Here is a 23,282-nt window from a genome sequence, read left to right on the forward strand (position 1 = left end):
CTCTCAATGGGGTCACTATGCAGTGTGATGTGCTGTACCACTCTCTCAATGAGGTCACTATGCAGTGCAATGTGCTTTGCTGTAGTGTTTGGTTGTACTGTACCTCTCTCTCAATGGGGTCACTATGCCGCGCGATCGCCAGTATCTCATGCAGCTGTGTCCGAACCACATCTTTGTTCAAGGACTGCCGGAGAGTCACTCCAATACACTTGTAGAGGAAACTCTGTGGTTTCAAAATAAAGTCTATGAATATCAGATTTCCCAATTTGAATGTACAGTTTTCCTTTGTTATTTTGCTACCCATTAAAATTACAAATTATTTTTTTCTTTTGAAAAAAACTAAATCAGAACAAAAGCTGTAGCTATGTCATTTGACACATTCTAAACAATGGATATTTCTTCACAGATTTCTTCTCTTTTTTTAAATGATTAGTTTTGGCTGCTGCGTTCTATTTTGAGGACAGTCAAGTTAGACGTGCCCGTAATCAGAGCAGTGAAATTTCACACCGGCTATGAAGCTCAACACAGAGAACATGGAGCTTGATCATCACTGCTGGTAGGAAAACACCCAGAAATGTATCATTTTTAGGCTTCAGTTTCTTATTTTATATTGCAGCGTCATAAAAGCATCTGATATTGCAGAATTAAGTATTTGCATTTAGACTTTTCAGTAAACAAAATTAGAGTAAGTTATCATAACAATATAGTTAGAGAACATTTAAATAAGTTTAAAATGCCAGTTAAAAATGCTAAAAACCCCTAAAAAAAAGTATTTACAAATGATGTAACCCACAGACAATATTCTTACATCCTTCAAATGATCATACAAATCTGTGTTAGCAGCATTTATTTTACAGTAGAGGACAGTGGCACTTAATGGGTTAAAACAGTAAAACATCAAATATCAAGTACAGTGAAATAGTGACGAGCCTCGATACAGTGCAGTAATTGTACACTTCACTGTGAACAAGGCTTTACCTGGAAAAAACAAGGGTGCATTGCATTTGCCAAAATGCACAAGCAGTCTTTTGAATGAACAATCTCACTGGCACTGTGTGTAAAAACAGCCTCACCTTCTCTTCCAAGAAGAGGTTGTAGCTGGGGAGGTACTTGGTCATCTCCACTACCAGCCCACAGGTCCATCTGTCATCAGAAATGGTCACCACAGTTTTAGACAAGAACTGCAGTAAAACAACAAAAGAGAACAGGTACTGTGCACCAAAATTAGGACGAAAATACAAAAAAACTCCAGTAGTTTCAAGGTACAATTCATTGGGCTTGGCTCATGTGCCTGCCACAGAGACCCTAGCTGAGACATATCGAGACTCATTTATCTCTATCAATCCCAAGGTTTAAACACTCATGTACCTCAAGCAGGCTTTCCTCCCACTTCTTCATATCTATTGATTCAACGGTTGATTCTGAAAACAATTAAAATAAGACACAACAAACTAGTTAAAATCGGGACATTATTATTATTTAAAAACAGAGGTCCTTAGATAGACAGACTGCACATTGTGCAATGCTGAAGCGGAGCCCATAAACACTGAGGGCCCATTCATAATCCATTGGCAGTCAGTGGAGTCTTACAATGGCTATACAGATACTGTATATGAGAAGGAGAAAACTGGACACAATCAAAATAATTTTCGGGAAATACAAAAAAAAGTAAGGATTTCTGTATACTGGAAGGGTTGATTGTATAGTGCCTTTTGTGGGTTGTTATATATGAATGAGAGCAACAAAGGTGCCCTGTTGGATCAGCCCTTACCTTCAAGGTACTGCACTAAAGCAGGGATCTCTTCTCCCCATATCCTCTCTGTGTTTGAATGGATGTTGGGGCCCAAGACTCCGAGCAGGTTAAGAGATGGGACACCACGACCTCTGCCTCGGAATGGGAAAGAGGCATTGATCTGGAGTGCAGAAACACCCACATATTACTGGCACAGTTACTGTACGGATCACAGTTAACATCATCACTTTTATAACCAGCAATAATACATTTCAGTGTGTCACTGTGCTTTTACTTACCAGCAGCCTGGTCAGCAGCACATACGGTGTTGGAAGACTAACTGAAAGACACAAAATGCCAACTGAATGCAGGAACAAAATGGGACCAGACTATTACATATCATACATAACATATTTAAATAAATGAATACATACATACATACATACATACATACATACATACATAAATAAATAAATAAATATGAAATGTCTGACAGTTAATAATGTAGAATACACGGCAGTAGATAGATTTTGTAATCCATTGTCTGTAAATAAGTTTGTTTGGGGTGATCCAAAATAAAAAAAACACACAACACTATAGTGCCATACATGGTCCTGGAGCAAAGGAGCAGTAAAAACAAACGCTCATTACAATTATCATCTATCCTGTCTCTGGTGAGATTTGAATTACCAGTATGTCTCATTGCACAAACCTTGCCCATTGAAATCAATCATGAAGCTGGTGTCCTTTGCTAATTTCTTCTTGTTACCCAGCAAAATGAGACTCTTGCACAGAGGTGTCATAGCATTGGTGTACTGCACTGGTGTCATATACTCCAGCAAGCCTGGCCATAGGATCTGAGAAAAAAAGAAAAAAAGAGGGAAGCACTACAGTACAATTGGTGCAACTCATAGTGAAACCAGGAATGGATCGAACTGCCATGCAATGGGGGTCTTTATTCCATCCCCAATATTTGAAAAAGCACTTGCCCAAAACAATTAAAAATGGCAGCCAAAGAGAAGGCCTTACATCAGCCATCCTTCCCACAGTGGTAGTAAACAGGTGCAGAGTGTTCTCACACATGCCCCGGAGAGATTCGTTAGTAACATCCTCTGGGTCAGAAGGCAGACGGTTGCGCTGAAATAAAAACAGAAATAATGAGCAGAACTAAACACGAATCCACTTCCATCTGACAAATCACACTCGGGGATGGAAATAAGACTCCCGTTGCTTAGCAGTTTGATCCACTCCTGCTTTTACTGCAAGTTTAAATCACAGACTTGATCTTGTTACCTACACACTGCGGCTAATCAAGCTCGCAGTAAAACCTGGAATGGGAGAAACTGCTATGCAACAGAAGTCTTCTATTTGTTTTACTTGTTTTGTTTTAGATAGAAAAAATAAAAAAGTCACATTTTTAGTTTCACAAGCAACAGGCATGTGATTTTGATTCCCACATTACAGATACAATTAGAATAAGATGTTTCACGGTTGCCTTCAGGTTTGCCTGCACTGCATTGCCCCTGCATGTGATGCGATACGCTGATCAGCGCAGAGTGGATTACGTACGGTCACACTGTCAGGGAGGGCGCAGTGTGTGATACGCTGGTCAGCGCAGAGTGGATTACGTACGGTCACACTGTCAGGGAGGGCGCAGTGTGTGATACGCTGGTCAGCGCAGAGTGGATTACGTACGGTCACACTGTCAGGGAGGGCGCAGTGTGTGATACGCTGGTCAGTGCAGACTGGATTACGTACGGTCACACTGTCAGGGAGGGCGCAGTGTGTGATACGCTGGTCAGCGCAGAGTGGATTACGTACGGTCACACTGTCAGGGAGGGCGCAGTGTGTAATACGCTGGTCAGTACAGAGTGGATTACGTACGGTCACACTGTCAGGGAGGGCGCAGTGTTGGACGATGTACTTCACAAGCACATCTCCACCCTCCAGCTCTAGGTATCCATGATGGGCCATTGCGCTGATCACCTGGACCATCACTTTCTTCACCTGTGGGGTGGATCAAAGCATTCGACAAGAAAAAAAAACAAGTGTCATTCTACATGGAAAGTGGCACTAAGTGCAACATCTAGTAGGTGAAAGACGGATCAATTTCAAAAGTTCATATTAGCCAAGTAAGAACAACATTTTTTTTCTTTAAAACAACAACAACAACAACAACAACAACATGATGCTAAAACAATTCAATGCCTTTCCTAAGAAATCGGAGTAATTCCACCCGATCCTTGCAATCTCTATGATACATGTAGGGTAATATTGTGGAAGTGCAGCTGACAAAATCAGACAACACGTTCGCAACGGGGAAAAATACATGCAATACACCACATACAAATACTGTAGTCAACTTGCAGACATGTACATTAAGAACTGAACGAATGCAGAAAGTACAAATATAAAGACAGTACTAACTATGTATTTTCAGAAGCCCTTTGTTGGTGACACTTGTGCTCAGTTTGTGTAACAGATATTGTTTAAAAAAAAAAAAAAAAAAGTCCCCCAAATGAAACTGCTTTTCTATATGCGATAGCAATGCCTTCCCCATTCCTCTGGGTAGATCTGGGAAGATCAAGTTGGCTCGTTCCAGCAGCAAAGCTTTGCAAACTGTTGCACCAAGATCTCTGGTTTCATGCTACCTTGTTGCTGTGTCCTGCTTCATGTTACCTTGTTGCTGTGTCCTGTTTCATGTTACCTTGTTGCTGTGTCCTGCTTCATGTTACCTTGTTGCTGTGTCCTGCTTCATGTTACCTTGTTGCTGTGTCCTGTTTCATGTTACCTTGTTGCTGTGTCCTGTTTCATGTTACCTTGTTGCTGTCCTGCTTCATGTTACCTTGTTGCTGTCCTGCTTCATGTTACCTTGTTGCTGTGTCCTGTTTCATGTTACCTTGTTGCTGTGTCCTGCTTCATGTTACCTTGTTGCTGTGTCCTGCTTCATGTTACCTTGTTGCTGTGTCCTGCTTCATGTTACCTTGTTGCTGTGTCCTGTTTCATGTTACCTTGTTGCTGTGTCCTGTTTCATGTTACCTTGTTGCTGTGTCCTGTTTCATGTTACCTTGTTGCTGTGTCCTGTTTCATGTTACCTTGTTGCTGTCCTGCTTCATGTTACCTTGTTGCTGTCCTGTTTCATGTTACCTTGTTGCTGTGTCCTGTTTCATGTTACCTTGTTGCTGTGTCCTGTTTCATGTTACCTTGTTGCTGTCCTGTTTCATGTTACCTTGTTGCTGTGTCCTGTTTCATGTTACCTTGTTGCTGTGTCCTGTTTCATGTTACCTTGTTGCTGTCCTGTTTCATGTTACCTTGTTGCTGTGTCCTGTTTCATGTTACCTTGTTGCTGTCCTGCTTCATGTTACCTTGTTGCTGTGTCCTGCTTCATGTTACCTTGTTGCTGTGTCCTGCTTCATGTTACCTTGTTGCTGTGTCCTGCTTCATGTTACCTTGTTGCTGTGTCCCGTTTCATGTTACCTTGTTGCTGTGTCCCGTTTCATGTTACCTTGTTGCTGTCCTGCTTCATGTTACCTTGTTGCTGTGTCCTGTTTCATGTTACCTTGTTGCTGTCCTGTTTCATGTTACCTTGTTGCTGTCCTGTTTCATGTTACCTTGTTGCTGTGTCCTGTTTCATGTTACCTTGTTGCTGTGTCCTGTTTCATGTTACCTTGTTGCTGTGTCCTGTTTCATGTTACCTTGTTGCTGTCCTGTTTCATGTTACCTTGTTGCTGTCCTGTTTCATGTTACCTTGTTGCTGTGTCCTGCTTCATGTTACCTTGTTGCTGTCCTGTTTAATGTTACCTTGTTGCTGTCCTGTTTAATGTTACCTTGTTGCTGTCCTGTTTAATGTTACCTTGTTGCTGTCCTGTTTAATGTTACCTTGTTGCTGTGTCCTGCTTCATGTTACCTTGTTGCTGTGTCCTGCTTCATGTTACCTTGTTGCTGTCCTGTTTCATGTTACCTTGTTGCTGTCCTGTTTAATGTTACCTTGTTGCTGTTGTCCTGCAGTGGTTGCCTCATAGTGGCAAGGACAAGGGGCTTCTTCGTCTCCATTATAGAAGCTGAAAAAAAAAGAAAGAAACTTTTTTTTTTCCCCCTATCGGAGCCTAAACACACATTTTAATGCACTTACAACTATCTAACCCTAGCAATAACCTTATAAATGTTTGCCACATAATTTTGCACTGTATTTTTGCAGTTGTACCTTGCTTTTTCCATGGTGATGCTATGCATTTACCATAGTTTACCATGCTTATTAATATGCTTTACCAGACCTCCCTATTCTTTACTATGTTTACCTATGTTTTAACATGCTTTCAATATGCTTTATTACTTTTTGCTATGATTTTACTATGGTAAACTTTTATAAGGGCACATAAAATGTACTTCAAGAAAAAGGAATCCTTCAACTTCAATACATACTTTAAACAATATAAAAGAGAAAAGTAGTGAGAGAGGGGAGGAATTGAAAGCGCATGCATACTGGTTGAATTGACAAGGTGCCGCAGCACTGACAGGCTCCCTATTCGATTGCGCTCGTTGCTGTTATCCAGTCTTTGGAGCACAAAGCCTGTCAAGCGGTCAGGAAAAGTATTCGCTGTTGAAGAGAGAGAAAAAAAAAACAAAGTCAACACTTGTCATAGAACAGTGTATTTCCCTGTTTAAATGTAATGTCTGTTTAGATTAAATCCTTCTCTGAATACAGCATGTGTGCGAATACCGTGAAATCATTAATTAAAGTTTGCTAAACCGCTATACGGGCACATACTGTAGGTAAACATACGAACATAAGAAAGTTTACAAATGAGAGGAGGCTACTCAGCCCATCTTGCTCATTTGGTTGTTAGTAGCTTATTGATCCCAGAATCTCGTCAAGCAGCTTCTTGAAGGATCCCAGGGTGTCAGCTTCAACAACATTACTGGGGAGCTGGTTCCAGACCCTCACAATTCTCTGTGTAAAAGAGTGCCTCCTATTTTCTGTTCTGAATGCCCCTTTATCTAATCTCCATTTGTGACCCCTGGTCCTTGTTTCTTTTTTTAGGTCAAAAAAGTCCCCTGGGTCGACATTGTCAATATCTTTTACAATTTTGAATGCTTGAATCAGATCACCGCGTAGTCTTCTTTGTTCAAGACTGAATAGATTAAATTATTTTAGCCTGCATACGAGATGCCTTTTAAACCTGGGATAATTCTGGTTGCTCTTCTTTGCACTCTTTCTAGAGCAGCAATATCCTTTTTGCAATGAGGTGACCAGAATTTTCACAATATATCTGAGCAATATATGCTCAATATATCTGATTCCTTCTTCAATTTCAGTATCTCCCATATGATATTTATAATGCACATTTTTATTGCATGCGTGCAATACCTTACACTTCTCTATTAAATGTAATTTGCCGTGTGTCTGCCCAGTTCTGAATGCTGTCAATTTTCTTAATGACCTTTGCTGCTGCAACAGTGTTTGCCATGCCTCCTATTTTTGTGTCGTCTGCAGATTTAACAAGTTTGCTTACTATACCAGAATCTAAATCATTAAATGTAGATTAGGAATAGCAGAGGACCTAATACTGATCCCTGTGGTACACCACTGGTTACCTCACTCAATTTTGAGGTTTCTTCTCTAATCAGTACTTTCTGTTTTCTACATGTTAACCACTCCCTAATCCATGTGCATGTATTTCCTTGAATCCCAACTGTGTTCAGTTTGAGGATTAATCTTGTATGCAGGACTCTGTCAAAAGCTTTCTGGAAATCTAAATAAACCATGTCATATGCTTTGCAATTATCCATTGTCGATGTTGCATCCTCAAAAAAATCAAGCAGGTTAGATAGATACGATCTCCCTTTCCTAAAACCATGCTGACCGTCTCCCAGGATACTCTTACCATATAGGTAATTTTCCATATTAGTGATCTTTAAACCTTATTAGTGATCTTTTTCATATATAAAATAAGTTCCAAACATTTCTGTTAATTAACAAACATACTCCAGACAGTAAAGCATGCAGTTCCTAAAGTGATTGTGAATGACTGCCTGCTACACTGTGGTTTAGGCACATGACTTATGTACAAACAGACCTGGCATCTGACTATGACTAAGCATCACATGCTTGTGCCTGAATGATTGAAATAAAACCAGAAAAACATACCTAGAATGCTGAAGCAGCGCAGGATCTCATTATGGTTTTTCACAGTTGGTGGATTGTTATAGTCCACAGGAGCACAGACCTAAAGGAGAAAAAGGCAACTGAACTACTGATTAGTGTCTAATAATGGCCACCACTGTTTTAGACAAGAACTGGGGTTAAAAAAAACAAACAAGAGAACTACTTTGGAAACGTACTTTGCACCACAATTAGGACGACAAACACAAATAATAGAAGTTACACTCTACAACTCATTAGCCCAGAGCGACGGTTGTTGAATAAGTACAACAGAACACAGAAGAGTATTTAGTTTTGATTTTGTCCTCAGAGCAAATCCCCCACACCATATATATCTATGTATGTATGTATGCATAGATGTAATCATGAACGTATGCCTCAATGAATGCTTGAATGAACTCATAGATGCATGTCTTTTTTTAGTAGTAAAAGAGTACAACAGCAAAATCAGCATTGACTACTTTTTCATAAACCAGGACGACTGCTTCCCCAACACCTATACCTGAATCTCACTGCATCGGAAGCACATTCCACTGCCTGAGCCATACATTACCTTGTGTTGGTGTGTGGGCGTGATCTAATCATGAAATCTTGTGTGAATAAGTCTGGTGCAAGCTCACTATAGTTGTTCATGCTACAGTATGAGCAGGCTTCTTTAAAAGAAAAAACACAATTTCCACAGGTCACAGTGAATAAACAGTTACCTGCTGGTGCATGGCACCCAGTAGATTATCAAGCTGCGTCTCCAGCAAGCGACTGCCCATATTCACAGAGGCATCCAAAACCTGACACAGGCTCTAAATAAAGACAACACAGCCACAGATCATGAATACAGGACAGAATCATCTGAAACACACATTCTACCAGGAGAAACCCTTTAACAAGCAGCACCTTCACACAGTAACACACCATAGAGAATGGTATGTTTGGATCTGCCTTCGTCCTGACCTTAGGAAAAAACTCAGTCATAAGTACTGAAACTTTGTAGCAATTAAAAGACAATATGAAGCGAATGGAGGAGGTTCTACTCAGTGATCGTTTCAGTAATAAATTCATCTTACAGTACTCAAGGGGAAGGGTAAATAGATAAAGTTGCGTTTCTTCACTGTTACTGCAGACCAATGTTCTGTGAAACAATGGGAATGGCCTTTGTGTGGCCCCACGTCCTCTTAAAATGGTTAATTGCATTTGGAAATGAAGCACCACTCTACTCCACAACATGACAAGGTGCTGGCAGGTGGGATTTGGTGCATGCAAACACAAAGCAGGACTGGCCATCAAGGGAACGTGCAGCACCTAGTAAGCCAGCAACACCTCATTCCTAATGGGAGAAACAGTGTCTCAGCAGACGAAGGCATACCTTGCTAATGACGTAGTGCTCTGTATTCTTTTTGTACAGAGACAGGATGGCTGGGATCAGTCTGGGCAGCTGCTCTTCCAGCTTATCATGGGCCATCAGGTGACTCATAGGGCCCAGGGCTTCAGCCACAGTCAGTCTCAGCTTTATAAAAAAAGAAGAGGTCACATCCTGTAAAACTGTATACGGTAGTCTATTCAGAAAGTCCTGGTGACTAATCTACAACAAGGGTTGTGAAAAAACAGCAACTTCAACACCTCCTCAAAACTTGACTACAAGGCAAAAATATTAAATAAAAATGCTTTACACACACACAGTTGTAGTCAAAAGTTTACATACCCCAATGGAAATTCATAATTTCTCGAAAAAAAAGAATTTTAGGAAAAATCCTTTGTAGCGAGTTTTGCTTTTGTGGATGAGGAAAAAACTATAGATGTCTACAATTTTATTTCAGTGTTTTTTTTTCAAAACTCAAAATGCAAATTTAAAAGTATTCATATCCTTTAATGCTATGATAGTATTGACTACAAGGTGCTTGAAATTAATATGATAATGCAGAACCTAATTCTAGAAAAGTCTACAAAATGCTGGATTGTAGGTGAACATTCGTAGAGAGTATAAAAGGGTTAGGCATAGAATGATTGCTGTCATTACTAATAAGTCAATATGGGAAAAATTAAAGAGCTACCTGAAGACCATAGGCAGAAAATTATTTATTGTCATAAAGCTGGAGAAGGATACAAGAAGATTTCCAAGCATTTGAGTATCCCAATTTCAACTATTGAAAAAGTATTTGCCCCCATCTGATTTTCTGCATTTTTGCATATTTTTGACACAATGTTATCAGATCTTCAACCAAAACCTAATATTAGATAAAAGGGACCCTGAGTGAACAAATAACACAAAAAATTGATACATATTTCATTTATTTATTAAAGAAAGTTATGCAACACCCAATGCCCCCGTGTGAAAAAGTAATCGCCCCCTTAGACTCAATAACTGGTTACGCCACCTTTAGCAGCAATAACTGCAACCAAACGCTTCCTGTAGTTATTGATTAGTCTCTCACAGCGCCGTGGAGGAATTTTGGCCCACTCCTCCATGCAGAACAGCTTCAACTCAGTGACATTTGTGGGTTTTCGAGCATGAACTGCTCGTTTCAGGTCCTGCCACATCTCAATGGGGTTTAGGTCTGGACTTTGACTAGGCCATTCTAAAACTTTAAATTTCTTGTTCTTCAACCATTCTGATGTAGACTTGCTTGTGTGTTTCGGATCATTGTCTTGCTGCATGACCCAGCTGTACTTCAGCTTCAGCTCACGGACGGATGGCCTAACATTCTGCTGTACAATTCTCTGATACAGAGAAGAATTCACGGTTCCTTCAATGATGGCAAGGCGTCCAGGTCCTGATGCAGCAAAGCATCCCCAAACCATGACACTACCACCACCATGCTTGACCATTGGTATGAGGATCTTACTGTGGAATGCAGTGTTTGGTTTTCGCCAGACATAACGGGGCCCATGTCGGCTGATGTGCTGATTAACAATTGACATCACGAAGATGCTGCAAAATGATCTGTCGATCTTGGGCAGGTGTTGTGACTCTTGGTCTCCCAGTTCGTGTCCTGTCATTGACAGAGTGTGTGGTTATACCGTCTCGCCAGGTTTGAAATTGCTGGCTGTAAGCACCCAAGATGTACGCTGCCCTAGTCCAGCCTCCAACATGCCGATTGCACGAAGGCACTGCTCTCTTGACAGACGTGGCATATTGTTTTTTTTCTGTGATTTTCTTTATTGCTTTTATTCAAGCTTGCAATTCAACAGCTGAAATCACTCCAAACCCAGTGTCCAATCAACTGTCTCACTAATTAGGTGATTAAGTGCATATGCTTTAGTCACAGTCACTCAAGTGTGTCATGGTCAAGGATGAATGATCAAGTGATTAAAAAGAAACCAAAAACATTTTGTTAATGTCCATCATTTATATACCTTATTTTTTTTCGAAAATAAATGTGTTATAAGTCCCTCGTCCCCAGTCTCCACCCCCCGAGACCTGCGTTATAACAAAGAAGCATATATATATATATATATATATATATATATATATATATATATATATATATAGTTCTGGTTTAGTTGCTTGTTTTTTGAGAGGGTTGTTAAATCTACAGTATTTTCAGTAAATGTGCTTCCCAGCAACAGACCACCAACCACCAACCACCAACTTTTTCACACTGAAGAAGTTGTCCAAAGGTCAAGATCTGCTACAGCAAATGAAAAGCCTCACGTTTCCAGTTCCAGTTACCTTGGTCTCCCTGCTCTGCAGCCAGTTGCTAAAGAGAATGTCGTAAGCAGCATAGATCTCACTGGAGAAGGTGTCCTTCCTCACGGTGGGGTCTGGAGCCTTGTCAAGGTTAGCCAGGTATTCCAGAATGCTCTCACTGAAATGGGCCAGAGCTAAAAAAAAAAAAAAAAAAATGCATACGTATCAATCAACACACAACATTAACATGCGTGCTTCCTGTTCCTGTTAGAAAAGTGTATGTGTTGATTTGCATACTTTAGTAAAAAGATGACACTGCCTACACGCTGTTAAATAAACAAGCTGGAGAGATAAAACTAAAAGATGCGTTATCCATTGGTTTTAATGAACACATTTAGACACATGGTGACAGTACTCAAGCAGGTTCAAAGCATGTAAAGTCTGGAGGTACTGTAGCTCATTCCACTTCAGGGACCAAATTATTGTATGAAAATGATCATTGAAGACACAATGCATCAAGGAGACATTATAGAAGCATCTAAAAGGGGGTCTTTAAAGAGTAAGTAGCAGGGTTCTTATAGCGGGGTGTAAATATAACGTTACACATCCCCACGTGATGCTAGAACTGTTTAAAAATGTACCTGTAATTTTTCTTTTCATTGTTAACATCCCGACAACTTTCTCAAACCCCACTGCACTAGAGAAGCCATTTTGAAAAGAGCTTTGAAACAGACTTTAAAAAGTTAAAGTGTAAAAAGTTGTCAGGATGTTAACAATAAAAAAGAAAAATTACAGGTACATTATTTAAACAGTCTAGCATCATGTGGGGACGTGGAACACTATATTTAAACAGTCTAGCATCACGTGGGGATGTGGAACACTATATTTAAACAGTCTAGCATCACGTGGGGACGTAGAACACTATATTTAAACAGTCTAGCATCACGTGGGGATGTGGAACACTATATTTAAACAGTCTAGCATCACGTGGGGATGTGGAACACTATATTTAAACAGTCTAGCATCACGTGGGGACGTGGAACACTAAACAGTCTAGCATCACGTGGGGACGTGGAACACTATTTAAACCTTCACAAGAGATTATCAGCCTTCACAAGAGATTAACCAAACATCACTGATGTGACAAAGTAAGAATCGCCTTGACCTGTGCAACCACCTTCCTGCACCAAACGGTGTGGTCATGCAAAATGAATTAAAATAACAACCCATCCTCATTCATTTGAGGTTTTCTAATAAACAGTCATATTGTTGGCAAGACAACAGTTAGAAGGTATGGTATTGCTTCAGCTTACCAGATGAGAAAACCCATTTCATGTTGTCTTGCTTTGCCATGCCCAGCATGGGCAGCATGGTGCCCAGGATAGCATTCAGGAAGGGCACCATACCATACACTGGGCAAAAGAAGAAGAAAACATATATTTTAATGAGGTCAAAACAGAAACGGTCCTGCTTGCAAATATAAATAAATAAATAAATAAATAAATAAATAACGCTGATCCTTTACGCTGAGTGTAGCTCCTCCAAGCCCAGGGAAAAGTAAGCTGGAATGCCAATAACTTCTGAAATACTTTATTAAATCATGTATTCCGGGCTCCTGAGCAGAAGGACAGCGGGGCCAAACTTTTGTTAATTTAACTGCTTCTGCCTAAACACAACGGGTTACATTATTATTATTACTTATTTCTTGGCAGACGCCCTTATCCAGGGCAACTTACAATTGTTACAAGATATCACATTATTTTTACATACAATTACCAATTTAAACAGTTGGGTTTTTACTGGAGCAATCTAGGTAAAGTACCTTGCTGAAGGGTACAGCAGCAGTGTCCCCCACCTGGGATTCCGGTCAAGAGTCCAGAGCCCTAACCACTACTCCACACTCTGCATAAATCCTACATTCCCAAACCTACAGTAGTAACTTCAAACCATTATTAAATACTTTGTTTTTCATAAAGAAAAAAAAACACACACACACATATGATAAAGCTGGTAATAACAAACCAGAAATAAACAGCTCAGTCATTTTATTGAAGTTGTCTTTTTCATGTTTGTTTTAGAATTGTAATTGGGGTTTTCCATCACAGAATGAAGACAATTTACAGTGGATAGTTTTTGGGAATCAGGCCCAATGTGTTTCTTTTATAATATTGCTATTCACTTATCTCCCTGAGGCAAGTCTGAGAAAGAAAAGCAAATCTTTGTTGTTTTTTTTTCCCACGCTTGAAGCTGGCAGGTTACTGCAACTGTAATGCAACTGCACACACCATCTCCACTAATCCACCCTCAATTGAGTATTACAGGTCTCCCTAGTCACTCCCACGCTATTAATTAATTGATGTTGCAAAACTTCAACTGCAGAGAGGAAAAGTAAACTGCTGCCCTCAACACAACACAGAGAGGAAAAGTGAACTGCTGCCCTCAACACAACACAGAGAGGAAAAGTGAACTGCTGCCCTCAACACAACACAGAGAGGAAAAGTGAACTGCTGCCCTCAACACAACACAGAGAGGAAAAGTGAACTGCTGCCCTCAACACAACACAGAGAGGAAAAGAGAACTGCTGCCTGCAACACAACACAGAGAGGAAAAGTGAACTGCTGCCCTCAACACAACACAGAGATGAAAAGTGAACTGCTGCTTGCAACACAACATGTTATGCAGCTCTTAAAAACAACAACAACAACAACAACATCTGTCAGCCCTTTCATGCATGAAATAGAGAAGATAACTGGAAAAATAAAAAGTTGTTTTGGACACATAATAAATATATTTTTCATTTACTTTTTTTTTTTTTTGTATCTGTCCCCATACGAGGTCTCCATGCATGACACTGCTGACTAATTGAACTCTGCTTGCGTTGTGAATGTTTTGCATAAAAATCGCAAGTGAGTGAAATCTAAGAGTTGCGGAGAAACTGCAATTATCGCAGCGCTGCGGAAATTAAGAAATTAGCATGAATTGACACAGGAAATCAACCGCAACTCACGAGGTATATAACCATCGCAACTTTTTGCAAAATGAAGAAGCATTATTTGGGCATAGCCCCAGCATCTCTTCAGCTATGAAAGTTAAAAATGTCATTAAATGTTTTGCTCTGAAATGCGTTTTCTTACAATTCTCAACACAGTTTTATCCATTCTGCAAGTTCTTGTGTGCGCTAAACAGAGACAGTCCACTGCCAGGGACATTTAATTACTTTACCATTTACGTGCCATAAAGATGAGACAAATAAGCTTGATTTAAAAAAAAAAAGCAAATTCCTACACTGCTTGGTTTGATTGAATAAGTAGTACACAACAAGCTTCAATATGAAAGCTGAACATTCATTTCAATAAACAACAAGTTTTTAATGAAAACAAATATTGTAGCCTACTTCACTTCTGTTATTTTTAAATACCACTGCTTCAGATTATACTGCTGCTTAATAAGAGGAACAACATTTTATTCAGGGTTAGTGTTGAACTTAAACGTGCTCATGCCTGCCTGTCCCCCTACCCCCACGCAGGAACATTGCCCTGCTAACTTCCCCTATTCAAAATATATAAAAACAATAAGAACAGGCTGGTTGTCTCTTTTCTTCTTTCAATGAATAGAATTTAATTAATAGATAATAAAAAAAACAAGCTAACTACTATCTAGCCTAAACAGAAAACTATTTATTTATTTATTTATGTATTTATTGCAATTTCCACCAAATGTGGGTTCTGTTGCATTCACAGCGCTGATGTTAGATATAGCTAGATATTACTACAGCACGGATCATGGGTCAAACCAATGTTTGTGTAAGGTGCGTGCATCTTATTTATTTTATTTTTTTTTAATCAATGTCGGCCTTCTGGAGTCATCGGAATGCCTTTCCACTTTTTATTACATTTTAAACTGTTTAAATACCAAACCATAACAAAACACAGAATAATAGTGCATATACACAAAGCAAAATACAGAGTTAAAATAAACCACAAATAAATTAAATGTCTGAGTTGGAAATAAACCAAAATGTTATTATGTTTAATCATAGTGATTTGCAAGCAAATTAACTTTTGAATTTAGCTCGTGGTGGTGGTGAACTTCCGGGATTATTCATGACACCTCCCCAAAGTGAGGGAACAGCACTTGAGAGAGAACAACTCGCAAATCTATTTTTTTCCAAAGCAGCATCTATTTTGAATCTCACTCAAAAGCTCAAGTTTTTTCGCAAAAAAGGATTTGCGGAAAGAAATCTCCACAACTCCCCTTGCGACACACGCAGCGTTTGAATATTTGGCCCTTAGTTCTGAGCTGCATTGTGAATCAATGTTCCTACTGTAGAAATGCAACATCAATAAACATATTGCAGACTAATAAAAATAAATAAATCAATAAAATATAAAGAAGTTTTACCATTAGAATCCGAAAGATTGGCTAGCGTTTGGACCACAAAGAAATGAGGCAAGATTCCCGGCTGGAATTTGCTCAGAATCTCCTCCATGATGTCATTAATGTGCTTGTTGCCCACAGCAACCAGAATGTTGCTGGCTGCTTGTTGCCAATCAGGAACCACTTCCTGAAAAACAAACTGCATTAATGTATTGCCCTGATAATGTAAGGAGATACATTTGGACTTCCCAGTGTTTTGAACTAAAAACAATAACAGCTATTGACTAAGGCAGCTTTATCAGCTTTGGACACTTTGGTCCACCATGCGTCAGCTCTCTAACCTCCCCACCACTAAACACCTCAGAGCTGTATAAGGATCAGGACAGCCTTACCTTGGATCTGGTCATCTCACCCGAAGCCAAAGAAATGGTGCTCTTGATTTTTGGAATGCTAATATCATTGATCTTGCTCTTCACCACCATCTCAATGGTCTGCAGTATAATAACCCGGTGCCTCATAACCAGCTGTGGACAGGGAGACGATACAAATTACACTCTGCAGGGAGAAGAGCTCAAATTAAATTAGCCCCTTTCAACTGTCAATGAGTGGCCTTATTAACTTGATGGTTAGCAACCACACACTTTAACATTTAACAGTAAAATCCCCCAAACAATCATTAAAATATCTATGTAATATAACAGCTCTGCTTCACATCATGTTTGGTGACCAAGGATACTATATTGTTAATTATTCTTTTATTTACCTGTGATCTCAACACATCTAATGACTGAAGCACAAACTTCTCCACTAGCTTTCTGTGCATTTTAACCAGCTACAAGAAATGAATAACTACAGTGCACTCCGTTTATAAGAATTACTGATATAAGAATCAACCACATATAGTGATCAAAACCACTGGGACCAAATCATTCCTATCCTAACCAATGTAAAATACTCTGCTTGTAAGAATCAAGCAATCCGCTTATAAGAATCATTTTGGTGAAAACTGACTACGTGTAATACGGTACTGTATCAAGTGCAATGACGTGTACAACCAAGAAAGCTGTTTCTGAATTTGATCACATCTCGCGTGATTAGGCACGTACGCAGCATGTACACACTAATCCCTGGTCCGCAGCGAGTCGTGCAGTTTACATGTGAGTCGACACGGCAGGAAAAAGAAAGATGGTTTCTACGGACAAAAAACGCTGGGGCTGATTTTAACCTCCTCCATCGCCTTGAAAAGGAGGCTGTGGACAAGTGAAAGAACACGGTAAAATTATTATTATTATTATTTTTTTTTTTTTTTATAAACACAGTAGTGGGTGTATAATCCTAATAACATTATTTTTTTTATTTTTATTAAACATCAGACTAAGTTTGGCATTTATTAAATGGTAATCAGAGTTATAGTTCAAATTAAATATAATATTTATGTGTATTGTAAATGGTAGGGTCTGGCATTATATGGTAAATATCTATGTGTTTTCAAATAAAATACACGTCTTTTTGCCTTGCTGAAACAGTATGTTCATAACTTGTTTATAGTATTGTTAAGTGGCTAAAGTTTTTCCAGTGTGGCTAAACAATGTTAAGTTACTTTAGCCACAGTGGCAAACTAAATGAAAGTCTGAGAGGGGACGTAGTTCTGGTGTAATAAAGATCTGCAGTGGTGTTGGTTGTTACAGAGCTGTGTATCAGGGGCGCACCCAGGACCTAGTCTCATCCGTCAACAGAGGGGAATGTGCTAATAAAGTTCAGTGAAGTTCAATCTCGTCTCTGTGTCGCATACATTACACGCACCAAACTAAAGAACATGCTGTCACAACCAACCCATTGAAGAGTATTGAGAGATGAAACAAGTATTTTAAGCAAACCAATTCCTCACATACAGGAATAATCAACGTTTCACAGGATTATTATTATTTTTTGGCCGTTACGCAAACTGAAAACACAGAGTAACGGCCTGAATACAGCATCATTTTTCCAGGTAACAACATAAAGGCCCGTTACGCTCAACAGCGCTGGAGAAAACTCTGCAGACCAGAGCCGGCTTACAGCACTGCTCAGGTGTAGACAGGTGGCTCAGATGAGAAGAATCTTTTCATTTAATTAACCCTAAGCCAGCTCAGCTCAGGCTTTCAAGTGTAAAGGCACTGAAAGAAAACCAGTGGCCAGTCCCTCTTCTCCCATCAGGGGGCTCTGACAGAACCTGGTTCCTAAACAGTATAAAACAGCCAGGAATGTTACCTCCATTCTTTAATGAACTCCTATTTTTTATTTATTTTTTATTTTTTAAAAAGGAAAAAAAAAAATCACGTTAATGTTACAAAATGAAGACCAAATGCATTGAGAGTTCATAAGAATCATAAGGAGCTAATTAAAGAGTGGAGTAAAAGCTTTGAGAATCTGGCCCAAGATCTCACCTTGGGGTGCTTAACCAGGTAGTCTTGGCACATGCTGAGGATCTTGTCAGGCTGGTGTTCTCCCAAGGTAAGCATGGACTTCCTGACTTGCTCCTGGACCAGCGGATCCTTGTCATTCGCTGCATCCATGAGAGCAAGGGACACTCCTGAACAAGCAGGGGATGAGAAGCTTAAGAGAGCATTTCAAAATAGGGCTACCCAACATTTAAACAGATAGCAACACAACCTTTTTATATATATATACACAGCAAGTGTCATAGATTATAAAGTGTGCAGTTGACTTAAGTGCACTTGACAGACATCAGGGAATTCTTAAATGGTGTTGGCAGACAAGTTTGTTGTAAAATACAACTCTGCTGTTCCATTAAATTAGACACACTCTTACGGAAAATAAAATCCTCAGGATACTTAAAAGGGTATTCATGAACTTTCCAAACAGAGTATACCTGATGATCTATTAACACTCATGCAAAGAATGATTTGTAAATTAACATTGCTCAAACATTAAACCTGGTATGTGGGAATAATTTTTAGCACTTGCAAATGAACCAGGCATTCTCAAAATAAAAAATATTCAGAGGCAGAATAGGTCACCGTACATACAATTCAGAGAAGAATCTTATTCCCTGTCTACAGACCAAAGAAAGCTAAACTGGTCTAATTAACAACCTAAAGCAGAGCTGCACAAACCCACTGTTTGAGTATTCGGATCAAGCTCTCCACAGGTGAGCATCATTGGTGTTGATTGGTCGAATTTACCATTCCAAGTGAAACGAGTGAAGAAACAGCTGCTTGGATTAGTGTGGGTTGCAGTGATCACCGTAAATCCAAACAGCTGTTTCTTCACTTGTTTCAGTTTAAATCAGGGCTGTCAAACTCTTCTGGCTTTCATTCCACCGGAGCTCTCAATTACTTAATTGGTCTAATTATTTCATTAATTGGACAAATGTAACTTCTTTCCAGGCTTCAGAATGTTTCATAGGTCATGTACCTTGAATCAAGTGCATTTTTGAACTCATCAACTGTAAAATACCTTATTAAATATGTCCAATTGAACAAATTAGATCAATTAAGTTAATTGAGAGCTTAAGTTGGAATGAAAACCAGAAGATCCGGCGGCCCCTGAGGACTGGAGTTTAACACCGCTGCTTGAAATGGTAAATTAGCCCAGTCAGCACCAGTGACCCTCTCCTGATTACCAGCACCTGATTTCTGTGGAGAGCTCAATCCGAAGACTCGGTTTGTGCATTACTCACTAACCCAAAGCAAAAGAAACCCAGCCTGAGGAAATGCAATCAGTCTGAAGATATTTCTGAAGAACACATTAGTGAAGAACAGGGGTCTCCAACCCTGGTCCTACAGCGCTGCAGGGTCTTCTGGTTTTCGTTTCAACCAAGCTCTCAGTTACTCAATTGCACCAATTATTGGCTTAATTAGTCAAGATTAACAGGTGTTCCAGATCTTTATCCACTGATGGTGTAAAGACACCTATAAAAGCTGCAGGATTGGGGCTCTCCAGGACCAGGGTTGGAGATCGCTGGTGAAGAACACAAAAAAAAACTCCAAAAGATGTAGGCCTACAATAAATTTAAAAATAAATATCCCCGTCTGCACATGAGAAGCTCCTGGTCACGCTCTTTTACACTCCCAAAAAGAAATAAACAAAAAAGTAAACTGTTAACTGGGCATGTCACATAACTACTGCACTGTAAAATATTGAATCCATTCTATCTTAATACATTGAGACAAACTGCATTATGATCACTTTAATGATCAAAATCCTTCTTGTTTTCGCTTGGGAGTAATAATAGATTTATAAGCGTTTACCACGGTATTTTTGCATGTTATTTTTGCAGTTTTACCAGTCTTTTTCCATCGTTATACTATGCATTTACAGTACTTTACCGTAGTTTTACATTTTTTACCATAGCTCGCTGGTCTTTACAATGCCTTCCTATGCTATACCATGCTTTCACTGTTCACTTTTATAAGGGAAATACTGGGGCAACCTGAAAAAACACATTTAAAGAACTACATTGCAATACAGAACTGCAAATACAACTTACTCTCAACCTCCATGTCTTCCATTTTGGCGTACAGAGGCTTGAAGATATTCAGAACATCAGACACCTCAAAAGGATATTCAATTTTCCCTTGCACAGCCTCCTGGGGACCAGTGTTAATCAATCTGGAATAATAATAATAATAATAATAATAATAATAATAATAATAATAATAATAATAATAATAATAATAATAATAATAAATAACAAATTACCAAAAAAACATTAACATGAAGACTCATTTTAAGTACATTCCTCAGTCAGGTTAACATGCTTTTATAAATGTATACATGTACTGCTCATAAACGTACGAACACTCAATAGTAGAATATGCAGTTATACAAAATGACACAATTGTGACAGTGGTTATCAGCAAACAGGGCCATTCCAGGAACACACTGCAATGTTCAATGGCCAGAGAGCACATTTCAGACCTACTTTGACAATAACAAGAATGCAATAAGTTTTACAATCAGGGTGCAACTGTAACAGCAACTCAAATAACTTGTAATTACAGTAGCACTCTACCTGTTTTTACAATCAGGGTGCAACTGTAACAGCAACTCAAATACCTTGTAATTACAGTAGCACTCTACCTGTTTTTACAATCAGGGTGCAACTGTAACAGCAACTCAAATAACTTGTAATTACAGTAGCACTCTACCTGTTTTTGTTTGTTTGTTTTTGTTATCCTTGTTGCATTCCCGTTGTACTGCTTAAAATATAACAAAAAACTAAAATGACTGCCAAAACACTGAAATTAGAAAAACCTGATGTATTTTTAGTAAATGTATGCAGTCATGTGATTATTATTATTATTATTTATATCTTAGCAGACACCCTTATCCAGGGCAACTTACAATTGTTACAAGATATCACATTATTGTTACATACAATTACCCATTTATACAGTTGGGTTTCTACTGGAGCAATCTAGGTAAAGTACCTTGCAAGGGTACAGCAGCAGTGTCCCCACCTGGGATTGAATCCACAACCCTCCGGTCAAGAGTCCAGAGCCCTAACCACTACTGATCCACTAGAACTACAACATACAAGCCTTGTGAGAGTTGTGCTACACAGTATAGGCACTGGGACCTATACTGTGTAGCAGGTCATTGTCCTGGCCAGTAAGTGTACATTCATCACAGTTCTACCTGTCTGGCTGGCAGTACCATGTTAACCTTTTCATGCAAGGAGACCTCATGTTCCATATGGGGAGGGTTTAAAAAAACAAAAAAGAAAACGTTCCAGTCTTTATATGGGGGCATATGGAAGATGCAAATGCATGATAGCCTAATACAAGGATGCCATTTTTCCCCATATATAAATTGAAAAAAAAGTTCAATGAAAAATATATTTATTATGTGTCCAAACCATTTTGTGGCGTTGTTATTATTTTCATTATGTCGTGCATGAAAGGCTTAATAGTATTTTGCAGATGACAGCAGCAATAACAATGACTTATTTAACAATTACAAAAGATCCTGCATAGTATTTATGGATTTCAGAGCACTGTACCTAGTTTCCCCAAGTGCGTTTGGGTTTAAAATGCCAAAAAGTAACTAATATAGTACTGTACGATTTATACTTTGGACACGGTAACTTTTCACTACGACTAGTAGAATTGTCTACAGTACATGGTCCCTTAATAGTACTCACATTGTTCTTCACTACTAAAAGATTGCGTTAACAAACTGCAGTTTATTTGTAGTAATATTTTAAAGCGCCTTACTTTTTCACAAATGTAAAAGCACCCACGAAGTTACTTTGCACTGCTGGCCTATCATACCTGCCCTGAAGCAACCCTGCTCTCTCCAAATACGACGAGGTTCACGTTTGTTTTATGTACACGGCCATACAACACTGGTAATACTGGTATAATGTGTATACGTCTACAGGTATATGGTAACAAATAACAACAACGAGAGGCGGAGCTTTACTGCTTGATGGTTACTGAACAATTCTAGTGTACGAATTTAACCATCTGCCAACTACGATTCCCCTGATACGAACATGACATAAGGCGTGTTTTATTCTTTAGTCGCTCGGCTGTTGCAATGCAGCAGATTCGCTTCCATCCTACCTCACAAAGTATGCACAACACCCACTCGTTAATTCTCCTCTATTTCCTGGTTGGCGGCTTCCCCAGCAAAACAATATTTTTGTAATTGTATGTATTTGTTTATTTTCTAGATGTGCGCTGGAAATCCAAGCAATGTCAAATTCTTAGAATCAAGTTAAACGATAGATTTGCATACCACACTTCCACACTGTACAGTTCTGGCTCATTTCCTTGCAGCCGACATCTCAGCATTGGAAACTGCATTCCAGGTAAACACGCCTTAGTAATCACGTGCCATGACGAAGTAACGCAAAACGGGGGCGTGTCATCAGCAGGTCCTGCGAGATGGGTATTGAGGATTTTCATGTAACGTAACCACAGCACGGTGCGGCCATACTGGTGGTGAAAAAAACTGTGCAGAAACGGTATCTTCCACACCAAAATGTAATGTATTTGCAACCAGAGTACGCTTCTCACCTGCAGTCACAGGGATTAGAAAGATATAAAGATGAGTGCCAGATACTTTGAATTTGTACACCCGCAGTGAGCGAGCACACTTTATAATAATAATAATGATAATAATAATAAAACATTGCCACAAAGCGCTTCACATGAATAAAAACATTGACAAAAATAATAAAAGAAGACAAGAAAAGCAATAAAAACAAAGAAACACACAGAACAGTCAAACAAGGCAGAGAATACAAGGAACATCATTTTAGCATAAAAACGCTACATTATTATTATTATTTATTTCTTAGCAGACGCCCTTATCCAGGGCGACTTACAATTGTTACAAGATATCACATTATACATTATTTCACATTATATAGATAT

The 23,282-nt window shown here is 39.1% G+C and overlaps 1 protein-coding gene across 5 annotated transcripts in view; it reads right to left on the minus strand.

Moving 5' to 3' along the window:
- The window catches only part of mroh1 (maestro heat-like repeat family member 1), a 45,819-nt gene extending 23,061 nt beyond the window's left edge, over window positions 1-22,758 (minus strand). For 3 of the 5 annotated variants that reach the window (XM_059010424.1, XM_059010420.1, XM_059010419.1), the window contains exons 1-20: window positions 22,642-22,758; window positions 20,387-20,508; window positions 18,321-18,466; window positions 16,287-16,418; window positions 15,919-16,081; window positions 12,831-12,929; window positions 11,560-11,711; window positions 9,256-9,396; window positions 8,600-8,692; window positions 7,881-7,959; window positions 6,216-6,329; window positions 5,720-5,793; window positions 3,617-3,739; window positions 2,762-2,869; window positions 2,445-2,589; window positions 2,032-2,072; window positions 1,772-1,913; window positions 1,369-1,421; window positions 1,074-1,181; window positions 104-223 (exon numbers count right to left, since the gene is read on the minus strand). In XM_059010424.1, coding sequence (XP_058866407.1) covers window positions 104-223; window positions 1,074-1,181; window positions 1,369-1,421; window positions 1,772-1,913; window positions 2,032-2,072; window positions 2,445-2,589; window positions 2,762-2,869; window positions 3,617-3,739; window positions 5,720-5,793; window positions 6,216-6,329; window positions 7,881-7,959; window positions 8,600-8,692; window positions 9,256-9,396; window positions 11,560-11,711; window positions 12,831-12,929; window positions 15,919-16,081; window positions 16,287-16,418; window positions 18,321-18,466; window positions 20,387-20,408 — 2,055 coding nt within the window. In that variant the 5' untranslated portion in view covers window positions 20,409-20,508; window positions 22,642-22,758. Of the gene's footprint in view, window positions 1-103; window positions 224-1,073; window positions 1,182-1,368; window positions 1,422-1,771; window positions 1,914-2,031; window positions 2,073-2,444; window positions 2,590-2,761; window positions 2,870-3,616; window positions 3,740-5,719; window positions 5,794-6,215; window positions 6,330-7,880; window positions 7,960-8,599; window positions 8,693-9,255; window positions 9,397-11,559; window positions 11,712-12,830; window positions 12,930-15,918; window positions 16,082-16,286; window positions 16,419-18,320; window positions 18,467-20,386; window positions 20,509-21,329; window positions 21,426-22,466; window positions 22,622-22,641 lie in introns of those variants that run through there. The other 2 variants (XM_059010423.1, XM_059010421.1) reach the window with 2 other exon arrangements.
- Between the last annotated feature and the right edge of the window lie 524 nt (window positions 22,759-23,282).

Source organism: Acipenser ruthenus, chromosome 3 (genome assembly GCF_902713425.1).
Source record: "Acipenser ruthenus chromosome 3, fAciRut3.2 maternal haplotype, whole genome shotgun sequence".
NCBI lineage: Eukaryota > Metazoa > Chordata > Actinopteri > Acipenseriformes > Acipenseridae > Acipenser > Acipenser ruthenus.